The 22111-nt window shown below is 42.9% G+C and overlaps 1 protein-coding gene across 4 annotated transcripts in view; it reads left to right on the top strand.

Moving 5' to 3' along the window:
* RFX1 (regulatory factor X1) overlaps positions 1 to 22111 on the top strand; it is a 67941-nt gene that overhangs the window by 9301 nt on the left and 36529 nt on the right. For all 4 annotated transcript variants that reach the window (XM_063119100.1, XM_063119099.1, XM_063119098.1 and 1 more), the window contains exons 2-4: positions 7753 to 8094; positions 19745 to 19854; positions 20486 to 20569. In XM_063119100.1, coding sequence (XP_062975170.1) covers positions 7800 to 8094; positions 19745 to 19854; positions 20486 to 20569 — 489 coding nt within the window. In that variant the 5' untranslated portion in view covers positions 7753 to 7799. The remainder of the gene's footprint in view (positions 1 to 7752; positions 8095 to 19744; positions 19855 to 20485; positions 20570 to 22111) is intronic.

Here is a 22111-nt window from a genome sequence, read left to right as displayed (position 1 = left end):
TATTCCTATGGTTTTATTAGGCACAAGAGAGCAAATAAAAATTTAAAAAATGTAAAAGGAGAACATATTTAGATGGTTGGGGGGAGACCATAGGAAGGGCTTTGGTAGACAAAACCATTTCAGGACAAAAACAATTTCAACAATGTTGCAGAAGTGAAGTTCCTTAAAACCACATCAAAGGGGAGGCCACTGATTGAAAGTTGCAATTATAAGCAAGTAAGTCCAACTTAACAGAATGGGACTTATTTCTGAGTAAACATACTGAAGATCTGTCTGTAAGGTAGCCAGTCCCAGTTCAATAATTCCTACCCCCTTTTGCCTTTGCCACGAGGAACTCTGCCAAAAGGCTTTAGTCTGGAAGCACCCTTGAGGTCATAAATACCAGTACTAATGGGGAACAACTCTATCCTTGAGCTGTCATATCTTAAGAGCTTATTTTTATCTGTGGGCTTTCTATATAATTTGGTACATAGCTCTTAAGATATGACAGCTCACACCCCAAACATATTAGGGATAACATCCCATATGGCCAATTGATTAGGATTAGAAGAAACTACACTAGGGAATCTGATTATGAAAAGGAATCTTGGACTTTACAACAGCAGTGTTTACAGAGAGGTTGCTCAGAAAAGTGCATATCAAGAGCAAAAGAAAAAGTAGACACTATAGAAGGTTCTTGAGGTCTAATCCAAAAAAGATTAATAACAGATTGATATGCAGTTTACCATTCAACAATATTAGTATGTCTTTAAGACACTCTATAAATAAATACTGGTTTTTAGTGAAGGATGTCATGGGTTGTCATGAGAAACCCTATATTGCATACAAAAGAACAGAAAGCATAGGGGACCGTATAATTAGAAGTAACACAATTACAACCTTGACTACGCAGTCCCTCCTACCAGGTTCAGGCCCACCTGCAGGACATTTTCCGTGTGGACATTGTAAATATTGCAGTCATTCTCTCAAATTAAAGCACTTTGTTAATCCAACAGGTAACAGAGAATATCCTTTGAAAGATTTTACCACGTGCAATACAGGGTTTGTAGTATATGGCATAATCTGTCCCTGTAATAAACTATATATTGGCAAAACTACAAGAAGTGTTAAAACCAGGACAGGTGAGCATATTAGCAAGATCAAATGTGGAATAGAAGGAGCACCATTAGTTCACCATTGGAAAGAGAAATCACATCAATTAAAAGATTTATCATTCTGGGTTATAGAAATAATCAAGAATAAATCTGATAGGATCCTTTTAGAGAGAGAGGCCAGATAGATCATCAGGCTAAACACGATCAGTCCCTCTGGCCTCTATGAGTCTTTGGAACTATCGGCATTGTTATAAGAAACATCTGTTTCCAACTAGTTGTCAAGGTCTCTTTTCCCTCTATATACATCTCACTTTTTCCTGTATCATGCTAGTCTAGCAGCTTCACGAATGTTGTAAGTAAATACGGTTGTTTGTTATTGTAACATAGATGATTTATTCCTGGTTGGTATATTTTGCATATATACTCTAATTAGCTGAGTGATGATGTATTACACCTTTTTGATTGCAATTTGTACGTCTGGTTATACATATGGTTTTAAAGTTTTTCTAATTAGATATTATAATTTTTTAAGGTACAGATACTTGTAAAATGCCTCTAATTGTAAATATTATGATACAAAGGACTTCTTTGTTTTTTAGATAAAGCCCTGAGGAAGAACGCAACTGCGTTCTAAACGCGTAGGCACCTAGGCACTTTAATAATTTTTTTTGCTAATATTTATGTTTGAAGATTACTTGGTTCCACCCTTGCCTTTGGCTATTTTTTACTCCCCCGCGGGGTTTTCCTTGCTTTTGCAACCAGTCATTGGCCAGGGATGAACAAGCAGGACATGGTGCAACAGCACCCTCCCACCCATGTTCCCCAGCAACTGGTGCACACAGGCTTATTGCCTCGAATACTGGAGGTAACACACAACCATCAGGGCTAGTAGCTATTGATTATCTTTGCCTCTAGGAATTTATCCAACCTCCTTTTGAAGCCATCCAGATTGGTGGCCATCACTACATCTTGTGGTAGTGAGTGCCATAATTTAACTATGCGCTGTGTGAAGAAGTACTTCCTTTTATTTCCCACTAATCAGCTTCATGGGATGACCCTGGGTTCTAGTATTTTGAGAATGGGAGAAAAATGTCTCCCTATCTATATTCTCCTTACCATGCATAATTTTGTACATGTCTCCCCTTAGCCTCCTCTTCTCCAAGCTAAACAATCCCAGCTTATGTAACTTTCCCTCATAGGGGAGATGCTTCAACCCCTTAATCATTTTAATTGCCCTTTTCTGCACTTTTTCCAGCTCTATAATATCCTTTTTTAGGTGTGGTGACCAGAACTGTACACAGTATTCTAAGAGTCATCGCACCATAGATTTATATAAGGGCAGTATGATACTGGCCGTTTTATTCTCAGTTCCTTTTCATAGAATCATAGAATAGTAGAGTTGGAAGGGGCCGGTAACGCCATCGAGTCCAACCCCCTGCTCAGTGCAGGAATCCACCCTAAAGCATCCCTGATAGATGGTTGTCCAGCTGCCTCTTGAATGCTTCTAGTGTGGGAGAGCCCACAACCCCCCTAGGTAACATTGTCGTACTACTCTAACCGTACTGATGTCCAGCCGGAATCTGGCTTCCTTTAACTTGAGCCCGTTATTCCGTGTCCTGCACTCTGGGAGGATCGAGAAGAGATCCTGGCCCTCCTCTGTGTGACAACCTTTTAAGTATTTGAAGAGTGCTATCATGTCTCCCCTCAATCTTCTCTTCTCCAGGCTAAACTAAGCTAAGATTTTCCAACTAAGATTGTAGTGCCTGAGTTTGCTTTCCTTTCCCCCCTCCTCCTCCTCCCTCCCAATCCCCTTTCCTTTTGTGTCATGTCTTTTAGATTGTAAGCCTGTGGGCAGGGACTGTCAAGAAATACTTTTGTAAGCCGCCATGAGAGCCTTTTTTGGCTGAATGGCGGCATAAAAATACTTAAATAAAATAAAAAATAAAATAAAAATAAACATGCTCAGTACCTCACGTGATTTGGAAGCTATACTTTCATTAATACAGCCCAAAATAGCATTTGCCTTTCTTGCAGCCATATCGCACTGTTGGCTCATATTCAGCGTGTGATCTACAACAAATCAAATAAATAAAATATTAAATAAATATCAAATAAATAAAATAGTTAAATATTGACAGCTTGTGATTCCTTTCACTAACTATATTAAGCATTCCATGGTAAACAATACACAGAATCATAGAATCATAGAATAGCAGAGTTGGAAGGGGCCTACAAGGCCATCGAGTCCAACCCCCTGCTCAATGCAGGAATCCACCCTAAAGCATCCCTGACAGATGCTTGTCCAGCTACCTCTTGAAGGCCTCTAGTGTGGGAGAGCCCACAACCTCCCTAGGTAACTGGGGAGTGAAATCTCAGGATGTTATAGAAAACTGTTAATTATATAAAAAAGCCTGATGTGTTTCAGCCCCTTATTTTTTTAAGCCTTTTGTCAGGGGGCTATAAAAGTAGATATATAAAAAGCAAGAATGAGACAACACAGAACTTAAAACCTTTTTCAATTATAAGAGCGCATTGCAAACACAGTCTGTGCATAAACGTAACCAATAACATAATTTCAATAAAACACATAGAAAGTTTTTAGGGCACATTGCAGATAAGGCCTGTGCATATATTTAATAATAAAATATTACATACTTGTTATGTCTGCAGTGTGTTGTCCCATTCTTGCCTTTTATATATTTCTTCTCTTTTTGTGTACATCTTGAATGCTCACCTGATCGTACCCATGATAAACAGTACGATTTCTCTTGTGCCATTCAAGATACACTTCAGATGCAAAGCAAATAAGATTAGCAATTATAATGTAGAACAGTGGTTTCAACACTTCCTACATTAACTTGGCTTCCATGGAACCCCTGTGTGTTGTGGAAGATTTGAGGATATATTCTAGAATGTGCACTTGGGACCATCCCATGCTATGTGACAGCAGACCCAGGATTACAAGCAACTGGATGTCAACATCCTGTCATGGCTCTCTCATTACCATATATAATGTATTATTCTCATTTTTGCAAACACATCATTTCTCATTCACATTACCTTGCTAGGTAGGCAATTAAAATATGTTTGAAGTGGTTCTGTTGCCTAACATGAATATTTCCACTACTCCGTTAAAGTTGTACATTACTAGAGAAAGTTGGCAGCAGTGGGCAAATCAGCTATCAGGGAAGCTGGTATGGTGTTACTGTTGTTCTCATTGACTTGGTTTGCATGATATATGCCATCTCATGCCCCTGTCAAAAATTTATATATATTGGGGAAACCTCAAGAGTCCTCAAGGCATAATAGAATTGGGGCACTGCTAGTGAAACACTTTTCGGAGAAAAAACACCCACCCGATTCTGGGCGTTCGAAAAAGCGAGAGGGAGCGGGAATGCCTTGAGCAGAAGAGAAACATTCTGGATCTTGCACTTGAAGTCTCTAGTCCAGTGGTTCCCAAACTTTTTCAGGTCACCGCCCCCTTGGTTCCACAAACTCATGCCCAGTGCCCCCTACCCTACACTATAACAATCATTATTCAGAATAGCAGTTTTCAACGACCCACTAAGGAAGATAATAATAAAATTCAAAACAGTAACAATGAATTGAAAATTTATTCAAAATCTGATGCACCGGCCATAGGCTTGCCAAGGGAGGGAGGTAAAAGAGAGCGAACGCCTCTGTTTTGCAGCCGGCGTGGCGGGGCACACCAAGCAGGGCATGTCTCTTCATTAGCGTTTTGGTGCTTTTGAAACATTTCAATTCACTGTTAAAAGGACTCTCTTGGCTTGGGACCAAACTACCTTCTCCCATAAAAATGTCCCTGGGTTTTAAGACCTTCTGGAGAGGCGCTTCTCGGAAAAGACCACCTCGAGTGCCCCCCTGCTGCCCCCTTGCCTCTTAACGACCCCTTATGCAATCCCACCGCCCCCAAGGGGGCAGTACCGCCCACTTTGGGAACCACTGCTCTAGTCCCAGAAGGTCTTAATGAATCAGTAGAGTGGAATACTTACAATCCGTAAGAGAGAAGCGTTAAACGTATTCGGCTACCCTGTGTAACCTATGGCAATGGAACTGAGTAATGTCAGAATCACTTTTGACTTAGTTTCCCACAAACAACTGTTCCTATTTAATCAGGCAAGATAGGGTACATGTGACCTTGGCTTGCCAAAAGGGCTATTCAAAAATTACAAGTGCAGCTCTAAGCACAGAACCCTGAAGATTGCAAGAACAAAACTACAAACCACAATCCGAGAAACTTTGAACTGCAGCAGCCCACTGGCAGCTTGTTACCCCTTTCCAGGTTGGATTTCTACACGTCTACAACATCACAGCGTGGGCTCTGTACGAGATATGCTTTTTCTTGGTTCTTTTGCATGTTATAAATTCCAGAGATAAGGTCCTAGCCATTTCAATGGGTAAAGTGATGTTGTTGAAAACAAGCAGACTTGACTCTTGAATGATATAGATAACTAACAAACTTGATTTTCAAAGTGCAATGATTGTTTATAGAATCATAGAATAGTAGAGTTGGAAGGGGCCTATAAGGCCATCGAGTCCAACCCCCTGCTCAATGCAGGAATATTTGTCTATCATTCATAACAAGCTATAATACCTACCAAGTATGATTAATGAGACATAAAATATTGTAACTCCCTATGTATTTACCTGGAGATGACACATGTTATAAATTGGAAGCGCTGTGATGCATGAAACAGTTATTTTTTTCAAAAGAATGGAACTCAGACTTTGGGTGTTGTTCCTCTTCTCTACTTACTTTATTCTAACTTGTTTATTTTAAAATTATTATAGTTCCTGACGAAGGACGTCTAGTCCGAAATGTTGAGCACTTCTGGATAAATTTTTTAAAAATATTTTTTTAAATTATACAATCTCCTGAATACCTGAGCTTGTCTCTTTTGTGTCTACATAATCAAAATAAGCCATGATGGCTCATTTAAATTGTGGCGTGGGTCAGGCGCTATTTCCATAATCAACGCCTGGGTGCAGTTATTGTATCATCCAAACCCAGGCAACATGGCTTGTTGAAGGGGGAAACAACCCTCCTGTAACCCATGGCTGTTGTAGGATTATTGGAGGGTTGTTTCATCCTTCAATAAAAGCAAGGAAAGGTGAAATCCTTAACAAACAGCCAGATAATGCTAAACAAAAAGTTAAGGATATATTCAATAAAACAGTGATATTTAATGTACAATAATAAAATTAAAATCAACAATAATATTACATTAAAAATACAACAACATCTGTTCCTGGCACTTATATTCATCTTTGGTGGGAATGTCAACAGGTCAAAACTTTTTGGTCAAGGGTTTTCCAAACCATTACAAACATTATTCATGCTGAAGTAGAAACTGACCCAGCACTGGCTCTACTTTCTATTTTTAGGAATGCCAATAGAAACATTATTCCCAAAGCCTTGGTCACCCATTTGCTGGTTGCAGCCAGGTGGGAAATTGCCCAGTTCTGGAAAAGCGACAGACCTTTTGACCATCAACGCTGGTTTGATAAGATTTGGAAACTAGCTTTAAATGATAAATTGACACAACACAGCAGGTTAGCAAGAGGAGAAATAACATCAGACACATTTGTGGAAAATTGGTTGGACTTTTTCACATTTATTAATATGAATCCTGGCGAACCTAGACCCCCAATAACTCAGGAATCCTTTTGGTCAGAGGTTCTAACTTAACCTGCATCTTTTTCTGTACCAAGTGCTTATTGAAGGAATGAACACCCATGCTTTTTTATAGTGGTGCTGTGGGAACATCTATATTGTTGTTGAGTGTTTTCTTTTACTCTGTGTATTTATTGTATTTGTCCTTACTTGAAAATCAATGAAAATAGTATTAAAAAAAATACAACAACATATTATACAGGAACAATTATCCGACAGAAACAACATAAAATGAACAGTCCAAACGCGTTTCAACACGAAGTCTTCGTCAGTGGCCAGTGTTAAAATACAACATGCAAAGAGAGCAAATTACATAATATGCATGCAGGGGCAAAAGGACGTAACATAGGTTGCTATAAATGTTGTTTATTGGGATTCACAAAATAGTTATGGCTAGATCGCCATGGGAAGTTCTTGTATTCCCAGTTCCTTTCCTTAGCACAGTGCAAGAAATATGGAGCACTGTGCCTGCCAAATCAGCAGCAATGTGACTCTGGGTTTTGGAAGCTTACATCACTCCTCCTGCCCTGGGGACTGCATAGCTTTGTCTCAGTCCTAAAGGCTGGATCTGTTGGGGACTGGAAGAACATTGAATTTCTGAAGGATATGAGTGTGTGTGTGTGTGTGTGTGTGCTTGCAAACGGGAAGAACACTGGAAACGTGTCTTGTGCAGTCATGCAGATTACACCTGGGTAAATACAAAGTGTTGTGTTCTGGGCTGTCAAATTTCCAACCTGATCTTCCACTGTGGAGTAATCAGTGTACCTACTGCTATTCTTTTCAGTAATTGACTGTAATTAGGTGTTAAGCATGGTGTATTATTAAGTTAGTGCTCAGTGAATAGAACTGTAGGGAGTTCTTTCTGTCTATGGAATGTTTTATAATCGATTAATTGTGTGTTTTTTTTCCTTTCTTTTCTGTTCTATTTGTTTTCCTCTTCTTTTTTTTTTCCTTCAACGAAAGGAAGCAAAAAAAAAGCCTTATTTATTATCATTTTCCCCACTGTTGGCATGGCAACACAGGCGTACGTAACGGAATTACAGGCAGCCCAACAACAGTCACAACAGCAGCAACAGTCACAGCAACAGCCAGCAGCAACGGCGGCCACAGCGGCCCCTGTGGTGGCGGCGGCAGCAGCAGCTCAGCAACAATATGTGGCAGAATTGCAAGGTGCACAGCAGCAGCAGCAGCCCACTCCGAAACAATATGTCTCAGAAATCCCGCCTCCTCAGACGCAGGCTCCACCCACTGGACAACAGACACCAACACCAGCCCCGCAGCAGTACATTGTAGTGACTGTCCCTGGTAAGTGTGTGGGGTGCAAGGGTGCGTGGGGGGAATAGCAGGAAAAGCCTGAGCCCTGGAACCTGGAGGCGTGAAGAACACAATTTATAGCCTTCAAGGAAAGTAGACTGTAAAAAAACCCAGGATTCCCCACTGATTCCAGGTACCACCTCTCAGAACGGCAGCAGGTGGAGGACCTAAGCATCCAGCCAGTTGTGGCCAGCTGGTGGAGGTTAGGGGGAGTCAGCCTAGCGCTTCCCTCTCTTCCTTCTTCGCCACCCCCAATCACCCTAGAGCCAGCAAACCTTTAAAATATGGCACAACAGGTGCTGGTCTTCCTCTTCCTTTCTTGTGGCAGGTCGGTTCCCGCGAAGGCAGCCTTCCTCAACCTGGGGCGCTCCAGATGTGTTGGACTGCATCTCCCAGAATGCCCCAGCCAGAATGGCTGGGGCATTCTGGGAGATGCAGTCCAACACATCTGGAGCGCCCCAGGTTGAGGAAGGCTGCACTAAGGGGAACGTTCTGAGCATATGTGGTATCTGTACATGTTCAGAATGTTCCTCCAGCAATGGCAAGTATAAGGGGAATGGTTTTGGGGCAGGGCCAACCTGTTGATCGCTCCCCCAAAGGCTGGAATTTCTCCATAGTGTTCCCTTGCTGGGAGCAAAGAAATTAATAGGAAAGCCACTCACGGTGGCTCTCATCCCTTCCTTACCAGGCAGGGCACCAGGCAAGCCAATTCCCAAACAGTGTTTTTCAAGCACTAAATAAATGAATGAGCCTGTTTAGCATGGAGGATTCAGAGAGAGGCAGTGACGGTCATAATTTACGTTGACATTCCCTCACCTTTTCCACAGCCCAGGAACAAGTCAGAGTTATGGAGATGAGAGAAACGGGTTGGATCAGGTAGAGGAGAAGCTTGATTGGGACCCTGATTTGGACCAGGTGTTTATTCCTTCTCCCCTCAGCCCAGATTTGTGCTGAAATTCCACCTCCTAAAACGGGGGGAGGGAGCCTCCAATGAAGGCTCCCCCCCCCCAATAAACGCCTTTTGTCGTTTTTTAAACACTTCTCCCTGCTCCCACTTGCGAGGAGGAATTTCAGCACAAAAATGGTGTGGGGAGAAGATGTAACCCTCTCTCTCTCTGAGCACCATAGTCCCAATCTGGATTGGGGCAACATATACTTACACAGGAGTAAGTAAGGGCCAGACTTTCTTCAGTGTACGCCTATGTAGGCCCTATTCAGATCGGGACCATGGCGCTACGGGAGAGAGGGTTTAAACCTCCCTCTACACCCTGTTTCCATGCTGAAATTCCACCCTGAGGGGGAGGCGGTTAAAAAACGAAAAAGGTTTTCATTGGAAAATGAAGCCTTTTCCTCATTTTTAAACACCTCCCCAGGGTGTAGAATTTCACCATGAAAATGGTGGTGGTGGTGGGAAGCTTAAATCCCCCCTCCTGGAGTGCTACATTCTGATCCAAATAGGCCTGTGCATACTTACACTAAAGTAAGTGTTTAGTTTAGCCTTAAGAGGGGAAATCTAGGAGAGCAATTGAGAGACTGAGAAACTAGTCAGAAATTAACTTTCACCTCCCAACCAAAGTAATGACTAATCGAATGAATAATTTATATTTAAACAAAGTGATGTCTTGACCAATTCATGAAGGATGGAATTTCAATTTTATTCCAACCCCTTTTGACATGAACGTTTTTAGAATGAGTGCTGTATTGTTTCTAAATTAAGCAAATTAAAAAAAACAGTGTCAGGTATTAAAATACAATTAAATATTTTAATATATAAAAATAATATCTCCTTGAAATGCAAAATTTGGTATCCCTTTAATTAACATAGATGTTAAAATATTTACTGCTATTTAGATGCCACCTGCGAATGGATACTTATTAGGATATTTGCTCCACTTTTGTTCAAGTTTATGTATAGTTCTTAATAATCTGTATTTTCATACACACACACACACACATATCATAGAATCATAGAATCATAGAATAGCAGAGTTGGAAGGGGCCTACAAGGCCATCGAGTCCAACCCCCTGCTCAATGCAGGAATCCACCCTAAAGCATCCCTGACAGATGGTTGTCCAGCTGCCTCTTGAATGCCTCTAGTGTGGGAGAGCCCACAACCTCCCTAGGTAGCTGATTCCACTAGGGAGGTTGTGGGCTCTCCCACACTAGAGGCATTCAAGAGGCAGCTGGACAACCATCTGTCAGGGATTATGCACACATTTCATCTTCCATTTTATTCTTCTGTGTATACTATAGTTATAATGTTTTCTAAGTTTATGACGATACAGTCATGCTGCTCCCCTTTGCAATGCACTTTAAAACTTAAATAGTGCTAGTGGAACTCTGCTAAATCTTTCCGTTGTGCAAGCAGTTGCCTATTATGCTTGGGCAACTGGTTGTGCAAGTGGGATGCACAATGGGTTGAACGAGTTATGCACAACCATTTGTAGAACTGCGCTTGTGCAAATGCAACATGAACCTACCCGTACACTGCGCTCAACATCTAAGGTCCTCCTACGAGTGCCTACTCCGAGGGAAGCTCGGAGAATGGCAACGAGGGAGAGGGCCTTTTCGGTGGTGGCCCCCCGACTGTGGAATGATCTCCCTGATGAGGCTCGCCTGGCACCAACTCTGTTATCTTCAGACTTTTCTCTTCTCCCAGGCATTTAACATCATTTAACAACACTAAGTTTGTTAAAGAACTATTGTTTTTAAATGGATACTGTTTTTATACTGTTGTTTTTATGTTTCTGATGGTTTTTAAATTTTGTATACTTTTTTTTTAATGTTTACTGTTTTTAAATTTTGTAAACCGCCCAGGGAGCTTCGTCTATGGGGCGGTATATAAATGTAATAAATAAAATAAATAAAAAATAAATAACTTTAGTTCGATTCTCCCCTTGCATGTAGGTAGGGACTAGTTGCTGCTAGCACAACTTCATTTATGCTAATTAAATGATACAGGTGGATACTGCCCTTGATTTTGTTTCTTGGTTGCACACTGTTAAATTCATTTATTTCAAGTATGTGTCTGTGGCCAAATTGATTTTTAAGAATATTTTTTATCACAGTAGCCACACTCATTTGTTTTTTTAAAAAAAATGCATTTGGATGTGTGCTCTTTCTAAAAAACATTTGTGCATGTCTTGGTGCCACAAGACTCTTTGTCATTTTTGCTGTTAATGCAGTTTCGTTGAGTTCAGGGGAAAGATGGAGGCATATGGGTGGGGCGTATGAGAAGCAAGAGGACATTTTTCAAATTTTGAATCCTTAATATAAGTTATAAGAGTTGACGTCAGTCTTCAGGCTTCTTCCACATGGCCTTTATAAGATAAATTTCCAAGTGGGATACTGGATGCATCTTGTTTCTAGTGGACACACATGTAACTGAGTGCACGCGGTAATGCAATGAACAGGTGGCCATTTTACACGCTAGGGAGGCTTATTATGAATGCATTGTAAGTTAACTATGGCTTTCTACTATAGAATTGTTTACTTGATTTTATATTTGTGTTTTGCCTTTCCCCTAGAAACTAAACTTCTCCCCGTTTTTACCCTCGCTACAAGCCTGTGAGGTAGGTTAGGCTTGGAAGTAGGGACTAGCCCAGATCATCCAGTGAGAAACGGGAGACATTTGTGGGTTCTCGCTGGTCCTCCCCAGGAAGCAAAATGTCCTGGTGTATGTACCATGATTGACTGTTGTGACTGACTGAGTCAGTAAGCGGGTCTATGTTTCATGCTTGAGTGCATGTGTGCGAGAGAGCGCTTTGATAGTGTTTACATTTTCTGTGTCTGTGTGCTGTAAAAGGAGAAGCTGGTGTCAAGTTGTCTACCGTGGAGGACATGTTTGCTTTTTGCTTCCATTCTTTTGCATGGAAGGTTATTTCCACTAAAATATGTAGTGAAAAATGTTTTTGCATTATTTCTGTACATTGTTTACTCTGTGTGTGTGTGTGTGTGTGTGTGTGTCAGTTTTGGGGACAAAGTAGGGAGGTCACAATAGATGGCTAGCCCCAGGGCCCTTCATGGCCTTGATATGGCCCTGGCTCTCAAAGCCTGGCTGTGTGGCTCTGAGGATATCATCATAAGATATCATAATTTTGTGTGGTTGTGTGAATTCGTCCCCCACTGTGCTCTTATGGTCTTGAAAGTCACTTGACTCTCTGTGGAATGGGAGTTGTTGCTGGATCAGGAGAATGGGGCCCCAAAGGAGTGATAAAGGGGTTGGAACATGTTCCCTTTGAGAAAAGTCTTGCCTGGTATTCTCCAGATGTTTTGGGCTGAAACTTCCATAAGCTGTAGCCAATATACTTACAGTTCTCAAAATGACACTTCAGTCTTCCCCAACCTGGTACCCTTCAGATGTTTTGGGAGTTGTAGTTCAAAACACCTAGAGGGCACCAGATGCATCTATGCTCTCTGGACAGATTGCAAATAGTTAAAAGAATGAAATGCAAAATAGTTAGAAAAATAAATAAAAAGCGACAAACAGCAAAGGGATAGATAAATATAAAAATATATAAGAGCAGCTATAAAATCTAAAACCAAGGCTCTAAAATGCCTCAGGGAAAAGAAAGGTCTGCCTGGTGCTGAAAAGATAACAATGCAGGCTGATGAGACTCCTTGGCGAGGGCATTGCATAAATGGGGTGCTATGAGAAGGTCCTCTCTCCTCTAGCCGTCCGCCTAACTTCCTTTGGTGGGGGCATCCAGAGGAGGGCCTCCGAAGATGACTTAAGGGTCCAAACAGGTACATAGTGGAGGAGACATTGTTTTAGTTACTCTGGTACAAAGCCGTTTAGGGCAGGGGTCCCCAATCTTTTTGGAGTCATGGGCACATTTGAGAAACTGCTGTGGGCACCACCATAAAATGGTTCCCATGGAGGATGGGGCTAGTCACATAATGGCAGATATGGGGGAGAGATATAGTGAGGCTAGAGACTGGGGGGAAAGGAGAAATGGAGGGAGTTGCTACCTGGTCTTCCCAATCTTTTTCTGCCCACAGAGACCTTTACGCTCTCTTGCTCTCTCCACTGCCTCGCTGTTTCTCTTCCCTCAACCCCTTTTGTCGCTTTTCCCTCTCCCTTCCCCATCCATAGCCTTTTTCTTGTTCTCCCTAATCCCTAGCCTTGCTCTTTCTCTCCCGGTCACCCCTCTCTCTTGCTATTTCTCTCAACTCCCAGCCTCTTTCCCCATCACACACCTCTTTTATGTTACTGTTTCTCCCCGCTCCTTACCTCTAGAGCAGCCTTCCTCATCCTGGGGCGCTCCAGATGTGTTGGACTACAACTCCCAGAATGCATTCTGGGAGATGCAGTCCAACACATCTGGGTTGCCCCAGGTTGAGGAAGGCTGCTCTAGACTCTCCCTTTCTCTCCCCTTTACCACTTTGCCTTGCTTTCTCTTCCTCCCGCTGAAAAGCTGACCAGTGGCAGGTTCAGGAACAGTCAGGAGAACCTGGTGCCCTAAAGGAGGAACAGAGCAGTAGCCACCCTTCAGAAAGGAACGATGTTCAAAACAAAGCAAAACTCTGGAATATGTATGCTGAGTTCATAGAAGAGTCTTGCTGAATTCTTTCTGGCTTCTGCATCAACAATGAAGATTTGCATTTAGAACTTAGGTGTGGGGATGAGAATAGAACCCGGCTTAGTCTTCTGCAACTTAGACTTTGCTGTCACTAAACAGATTTTTATGGTAGCCATTGAATTTATCTATACATTTTTAATAGTTGTTCCGGAGTATCAGTCTGTATCCAGTCTATTGGGAAACATGTCATGAACTCTTCATCCGAGCTCTGCCCAAGCCTACTACTGTTCAAGGGTGAGATTCCAGCCAATTTAAAAGTGATTTGAATGGGAGAGATTTAAGCACATGCTTAACTCTCCCATTTATATTAATGATACTTAAAACTACTTAGCTTCAGCTGGATTTTACCACAAAAGGGCACTTAGAGCTGAGCTGCCGCTATGCGCTGTGTTGAGCGCTCCACGCCCTCATTCTTGCCATGGATGCACAGGGAGATTACACTAAGCTGGAAAATCTGCACAGTCATTTTCAGTAAACATTTTAATGTGTTGTTTGAATAATCAGTGGAAGGGACTGATTAATAATACCGTCCTCCGTGGCACATGACTTGTATCGCTCCTAGGCTAATGCAGAGATAATCAGATGCAAGCCCTTCTGTCTGATCTTTTCCAGCTCAAGGGTGTTCAGACCTATGCTTTGAACCACTTCCTTGTATAAGGGTGTTTTTTTGGTTTTTTAGACTGACTAAAGTGGCTCAAGATTCCTGCATTGAGCAGGGGGTTGGACTCGATGGCCTTGTAGGTCCCTTCCAACTCTGCTATTCTATGATTCTATGATTCTATAAGATATTGTAGTGCCTGTAGCAGAACGTCTAGATGCATCCGCCTCCACTAATTAACATGGGTGGGGTACAATCCATAGGGACGTTTTCCTGTGCAAGTCTCACTGAAATAAATGGCGCTTGGCTGCACAAGAGTTTGGTGGATCTTGTCAGTGATCCAGTTCGTGCGATCATTTATCCAAGCCACAGGGGGTTGTGATGTGTTCTGGTGGCCCTTTTGAATTATTATTATTATTATTATTATTATTATTATTATTTATTTATTTATATAGCACCATCTATGTACATGGTGCTGTACAGAGCAAAACAGTAAATAGCAAGACCCTGCCGCATAGGCTTACATTTCAGTGACTAGCCGCAGCTTGTGTTGTGCAAACCACGGGGGTTGTAACAACTTTCACATAGCCCATGGTCTGTTGTTGTTTAACCCTCTCACAACCCCTGCTGCCTGGGTTCGTACAACACAAACAAGCTGCAGCCGGGCGTTGAATATCCAAAATGGCCACCAGCACGCATTGCAGCCCACCATTGCTTAAATAAGCCACGGTGGCTGTTCAGTTGTGCAAACCAGCCCTGTATCTTGAAGAAGGCGAGGCAAATGGCCAGATAGAATTGCTGCTGTCTCTAGTAGTGTAATGTGCCACTTCATCTGGCCTGAAATATTATCTGAAGAAACCTGGCCTGCATCTGATTCTAATCAGGTAGCTCCTAAGCTGCTGAGTGGAACTGTTTGATTTGTGTTGTAGCTGGGAGTTTAACCAGAGATTTTCCCCAGCTATGGAAAGCAACTTTCAAAACTGGCAACATTCAACTTTGCATTAGTGAATCCTGTGCAAGCACTGAGTCTATTGGATTTAGCACACTTCCCTTACCGAGATAACTCTTTATCCCAGTCCCATTTTTTTCTTTCAGATCAGGTCCAATTTGGACTGTTTGCAGTAGGGTTGACTGGAAATTCTTCTGGATTTTTCAGGCAAAGGTTATCATGACCTCCTGAGAAAAAACATTTGACTTCAGACTGCCAGGGCCCAAGCCCAGACCTTCTTTTCAGTTTTAGTGCGTGATCCTTGATTAAGTGAATCAGATTAGGGAGCAGAGTTTCCAGGCCATAGCATGTCTTTGTGAGTCTAGAAGACCATTGACTATGATAGCATTTTGCTTCTTATGAACACAACTCTTGCCTCTTCTTTCAGTATTTTGCCATTTCTGCATTTTCCACATCTTTCCAAATGCTATATTTTCTGAATAGACCTCTCTGTGTTTAAGGCTTTCTTTTGTACTCTTCTTCTCATATATCAGTGAAATTGGACAAGACGTCTGGTGGTAAATGGACAGGAGGTGCCATAGCTTATTCATAAAGCAGGTACTTTGCATATAGGGTCACCAGTCAGAGTACACAAAACTGGTCTAGACGGACCAGCGGTTAATCTCCATGTAAGGCAGCTTCATATGTTCAAGTCATGGATTTGAAAGATATTGGACTCTTCCTCATGGGAAGGGCCCCCGGCCGGCTTAATGGAAAAGCATTGCTTTGCTTGTAGAAAGCTGCAGGTTTGATCTTTGACATTGCCATTTAAAAGAACCAGGTAAGCACATCATGTAGAAGACCTCTGTCTGAGGCTTTAGAGAGCTTTTGCCAGTCAGAGTAAACAAAACTCGACTAGATAGACAAATAGTCTGGCATGGTATAAGGCAGCCTCCTATGTCCTCCTTTATCTCAGTACCTGAATTTAAAACAGGACATGTCTCCATTTTTGCTGCTGCTGCTGTTGTTGACCGTTATTCTCAGACACCACTGTTTTACTCTGTCCCTGTGTAGTGTTTTACCCCATAGGTGAAAATGGAGCAAATTATATGCTTTTGCTCTTTTAGAAATAGAAAACACAACTTGTTCTCTCTCTCTCTCTCTCTCTCTCTCTCTCTCTCTCTCTCTTTCTTTCTTTCTTTCTTTCTTTCTTTTATACCTTGCTGGCAGGTTTAATTAGTCTGAATGTATCCACTTCTAAAAATCAATCTTCATTCATCTTAAGGTTTCCTTTTCTGTATGTTGTTGTCATAATCATAATTTAATTTTTTTTTTTACTTCACTGCTGGTATAACATGTGTGTTGGACAAAATCAGAGATAACAAAAGGGTAAAGTGATATCTTCTTCTGTTGATGTAGGGATACGCAAGGTTTTGAGTTACACTGACTCCGTTTATCCTGCAAATGGAAGAGGCAGCTAATTTTCAGCTGCACTGAAAGAGTGTGAGAGGAAAATGGCTACAAAAGCATTTTTAAAAATTCACTGTAGGTGAAATTCAGCTCTGCTCCAGCATCTACTCTGCTGAATAGTTTTTGATAATTTCCGTAACTCAGTGAGACTTCCGTCTGGATATTTGCAGTGTTAATACTACCTTGTTGTTCCCCTTCTTTGGCACTTCCCATCCCAGAACAATGTAGAACACATTTGAACAGGCTAGGAGAGTGGTCTCTAAGCTATGTTTATTTCTGTGGCGCTGAATTGAACAGATTTCTAGCAAATGAGGATTTGGCTCAGAGACTCTACTGGATAAATGTTTCTGTGATTGCCTTTCTGGTTCCTTAGTTCTAGTTAAACTGAGTTGCTGAGAAAATTAAGGCCATAATCGAGCACCCAGAAGATACAATGAAAAGAACATGGAGACGCTTGGGGATCACATTGTTCCTTTAATAAGGTGACAGTGGTCATTGTTAGCAAGTCACTATTGCTTTAAGCCGCAACTGCTTCTCTCAGTCTCAGCCACTTCTCAGCTCATTATGACAATTTATAGATCTCTCATTTGAAACATAAGGCCCTTTGCTATTACAGACCTCAGAAAATATATCTGATAAAGTAGGATTTTCAGACTTCCAGAATGAAAGGCAGCTCTGTTGTGGGGCGTTTCAGCGAGCTGAATGGGTAGAACAATCTCATCCCTGAGAGAGTTGTTTGCCATGTGGCCTGGCAGTTTTTGAGCCAGCCACGTTCGTACTCGTATTGGTTATGTAGTGCTGCTGACCATTTGTGTTTCAGGAGCTTCATCTTTTCAAGGGAACAGATTTGAAAACCTACATATTATACTACTTTTTCTAAGAACATAAACAAATTCATAGGCCTAATGCAGGTGGCCCAAAGTGACTTCCCCTATCCTTTCTTCCCCTCCCGCTGAGCATGTCAAATGAGACACTCATGAAACGTGAACTCCTGCTTCGTGATTACAATCGGGTGAACAGCCGGCATCCGCCACCCCATCCTGAGAAGAACAGAGGGTGTACCTACTATGATGCGAATGTTTATTCGAAACCAACCTGCCTGGAGCTTTGGTAGGAACTAGCAGGGATTAGCTGGCCAAGGTTCCAGTTTATAAAAGCCTTGGCTGTTTTATTTTCAAGGAAAGGAACAACTAGAGCTGAAACCCTTTCGGCAGCCTCACCATGTATTATGATTGCTTTTATGCAATGCCTTTTGACCGTAAGTACTTGCAAAAGGGATTTCTGCTTAGGATCTGCCAGCCTGTGTCAGAGGTAAAGCTTTTCCAAATCGGCTGCACTCTTTGCTTCCTTGCAAACCTCTTCTGGTCAGTGGAATTACGACAGAGAAGAAGCAAGCTCTGTTGATGCAGGAAATTGCTAAACCTCACTCCTGAGCACCGAGAGCTCAAGGGTTCTGCTCTTAACATGGACAGCTTCTTGATTGCTGTTATTGCTGCTTAACCATCTCTGCTTTTGGGAAAGGGAGTCACCTGCTGCCCAAGACTGTTCATGAAAAATAGGAGATTGAGATGCTGTATTTCTAGAAAATAAGAAAACAGTGTCCCTTCCCCCCTCCCCACCCCCCCGGCAGCATAACTTCCTCTAGTGTGGATTAAATGCCAAGAGCACAATATCTTGTTCTGATGTAATTGGGGGTGGACGTAGGGGAGATAATCTTGCTGCCAGAGAGGCAGCCGTGCTCTAGTTTGTCACATCTAAAAATCAGAGAAGATGATCATTTTAGTGCTGAGTAAAAGATGGCGACAAAGTATTATCATTTTTACCAAAGCCAAAGGAATTTATGACATAGTGTGAATTTGCTGTGGCAAGAATGCGTAGCCTTTCTGGTGTTTGTGTTTGCTTTTTCCTCGTTGTTGCTGATGTGAAAGGGTTCGGTGAGCACTTTTGAACTGAGCGGCACAGCAAGGGTGCATTCAACCTCTAAAATAGTAAATTAATAAAACTTTCAAGAAGTTCCTGAAAGGGCAGGAATGGTGTGGAGGATAGCGTCACATCACTAGTAATATTGCAGGCAGTATTCATTCTATAGCTGTGACACACAAACGCATTCCATACCAGAACTCTCTACCGTAGTGGGTGTGGTAGTGTGTAATACCGGGAGGTAAGGGATAGCATTTTCTCACTCTACAGTTGTATGCACACTTTACTTGGGGGAGTAAACACCCTCAAACTCAGTGGGACTTACTTTTGAGTGAACATGTCATAGGCATGGGCAGTGCCCAAAGACTGCACATTGATTGCAGGGAAAATGACGCCTTGAAGAAATATATTTGGATCTCTCTCAGCCGATAAGCAACAACCACACAATTATGTCACAAAATCGTAATAGTCTGAAAACATGCTAGGAAGTAACAGGCTTCTGGGAGGAAAGGTATGGTTACATTTGAAGGACTTGTTTATTCCTGCTTTGGGAAAGGGAATCCTTTGTGTTTAACTGCCAATCGTAATTCTCAGGTTAGGATGTAGATATTTCTTAACTGCCTAGTCCTCAGAGTCCTGGATAGGTAGCAGTCTATAGGAATGTACTCAGTGAAAAGGAATTCTGGTCCCAGTGTACCAGCATGTGTTCCCCTCCAAAGCAATGACCATCTTGTATGCACAAGCAACCCAAATAGTTTGGGCAGTAGTATCAACAGGTGTGCAGTTTGGGAAATGTGGCCTGAGATACCTTGTAATAGTATAAATGGTGCTGGATTGGAGCACAGCCCTCGTGTTATGTTTCGTAGAGTTGCTTGAGGTAGCAGTAGGTCTTGTCATAGAATGTAGGAGCTGTGCCTCTTGGCCACCAGTCATTCACATGCCCCCCCTTAGAAACTGGAGTGACAGAGACCTGAACCCCCAATGCCTGAGCTGCTTAGACGTTCCTCCCTTTCTAGGAATCCTTAGCCCAGTCTTGTGCTCCATCCACTTTGCTTTCCTAATGAAATGTCAAATGGGTGGCTGGAGAGTTGGGCCTTTCCTGGGGCTGCTGGTGTAAACGTCTTTCTTCTGCCTCTCTACAGACGGCTCCATGAGGCCCAGTGACACGGTTTCAGAGTCCAGTCCAGGCTCCACAGCTACACAGTCAGGGGTGCCGACTCAGGTGGTCCAGCAAGTCCAGGCTACTCAGCAGGTAATGTGGATTGACCCTGGGGTCCTGCTGTTAGCATGACGAAGGTAGAAGTGGCATAGATGTACTTAATCAGGACAACTTTGGCACTTAAAAAATTACAAAGGGATTTCAAATTATGTATTAGTGGTGTTACAGTAATCGGTATGCGGAGCTGTGAACCAAGTTCCTGGATTCCATTCCTAAATATATGAGGGGAGTGGGATGTTGTGGATGAGAACAGGGGAAGGATTTGGGAACCAGGATTCCTGGGTTCATTTTGTGGATTAGAGCAGGAGATAATAGTCTCCTGTTCTCACTGATGTTGGGAGGGGTGAAGCAGCTTGCCAGGGCCATTCCTACTAGTAAAAGAGGCACAAGATCCTGTAACTACGGTGGGTGATCTGTAAGTAGAGTGCCTATATTCTTTTCCTGAAACAGTTCATAAGTACCCAGGAGCAAAGATCTCAGCTGGCCACTGTGTGTCCTCCTATGTTAAATGCAAATATCAGTGCTTTATTGGCTTTATCATGAGCCTTGCTGTCTCTGAGGGGGAGTGCCAGGTAATGAATTTGATGAAGGCTGAAGTGTTTTCTTCTGCCACTGCTATGAATTGTCTCCATTTGCCTTGACCCTGGGCTCTTTTGTTTTGCAGAGGTTATTGGTTCAAGCCAGTGTGCAGGCGAAGCCCGGAACAGTGTCCCCTCTGCAGCTCACAAGTGTGCAGGTTCCCCAGCAGGTGAGTCTGATCTTCCTCTGTGACGCTGTTACAAGTGGTTGGTGCAGTTTTAAAGCCCAGAGACCTTACCTGCTGGGCCACATCTGCGTTCTATACCTGTTCCCCTGAGAATGTGTTCCAGCTGTAGTGCCTTCCTATCGCGGTGGCATGTCTGTGTTAATCGCTCAGAATGGTCTGTCTGGTATGGTTTTCCCCAAGGAACCCTGTGAGTTAGTTTGTGGGGATGCTGAGAATTCCTTTATTAGACATCCCCTAGTTCCTTTGCAGTGCTCTTTTGAGGAGCTCCTTAGAAAGTTTTTAAGAAAATGCTGGATCATCACCTGTGTATAGGATGTTTCCTATGTTAAGGCAAATGGTTGATCATGATAATCCATTTAGCCCTTTCTAACTCTATAGTATTAGCCAAAGTTTCAGCCTTGTGGTTATCCCACTGATAATTCTGAATGGAGAGAATTCTAGGATGATAGATTGATTAGGGCCTTTAAGTGCTACCTGTTCTAACCCTGAAGCAGGATTACCGTATTTTCCGGCGTATAAGACGACTTTTCAACCCAGGAAAATCTTCTCAAAAGTCGGGGGTCGTCTTATACGCCGGGGGTCGTCTTATAGGGCGGGTGCTGTAACTTCCGAGCCGGACTGGAGAATCTGCGGTCGCCGCATATGGTTCAAATCCCCATCCTTCTGTTTAAGGCTTGCCTATATATATACACGCACACCGTTGCCCCCCTCTGCCTCTTTCTTTTTCTCCTCCCCCCCCCCTTTTTACTGTTTGGGTTCTGAGGGTGTCAGTGGTTGAGGCAGGCAAAGGGAGCGCGAGCCGCTCGCCTTCAACCGAAGCCACGAGCTCCTGAGTTCTGTGTGTGTGTGTGTGTGTGTGAGAGAGAGAAAGCGAGCGAGCGAGAGGGCGCGAGCGAGCAGGAGGGAGGGAAGGAAGGAGGAGAGCGAGGGGGGGAGAGCGACCGAGCGAGGGAGAGAGGAGAAGCGGCTCAGCGAGCAACTCCTAAAGGAGTCTAGCCCGGCAGCGCACCACAGACACAGACTCGTAAACCGGGAGAGAATGAGAGCGCGAAAGCAGCACCAGCCTTCCTCAGCTCAGGCAGCCGCTTCTCGCCAGCTGCAGGCGCACAACTAGAGCAGGGAGAGGAGAGGCGGGGAGGGGAGGCTGAAGGGGGGCCACAGAGGCACAGTCTTATACGGCGAGTATATCCCAAACTCTATATTTTAACTGGAAAAGTTGGGGGTCGTCTTATACGCCGGAAAATACGGTATTTATGCCCAAAAGAATCCTAGTGAAAATAGTGGGTTGACTAGTGGGTGCTTGTACTAAAAAGCTTTTAAAAACCCAACTGTCTCTTGGGGAAATTTGGTGGATGGACTGCAAGTCCTGATGTATTGCTGTAGTTAGGATATGGGGAGAATTTGGCTGGTTGAGTTGAGCTTTTAAATGCAGTAGGGCTCGTGTACTGATTCACCTGTTACATACCATTTGGATGTGTTGGGCTTTGTGGGTATTATTTCTGAACCTGTTCAGATGCTTGGATT

The sequence above is a fragment of the Elgaria multicarinata genome, chromosome 3 (assembly GCF_023053635.1).
Source record: "Elgaria multicarinata webbii isolate HBS135686 ecotype San Diego chromosome 3, rElgMul1.1.pri, whole genome shotgun sequence".
Classification (NCBI taxonomy): Eukaryota; Metazoa; Chordata; class Lepidosauria; order Squamata; family Anguidae; genus Elgaria; species Elgaria multicarinata.
This window is presented reverse-complemented; position numbering and strand designations above follow the sequence as displayed.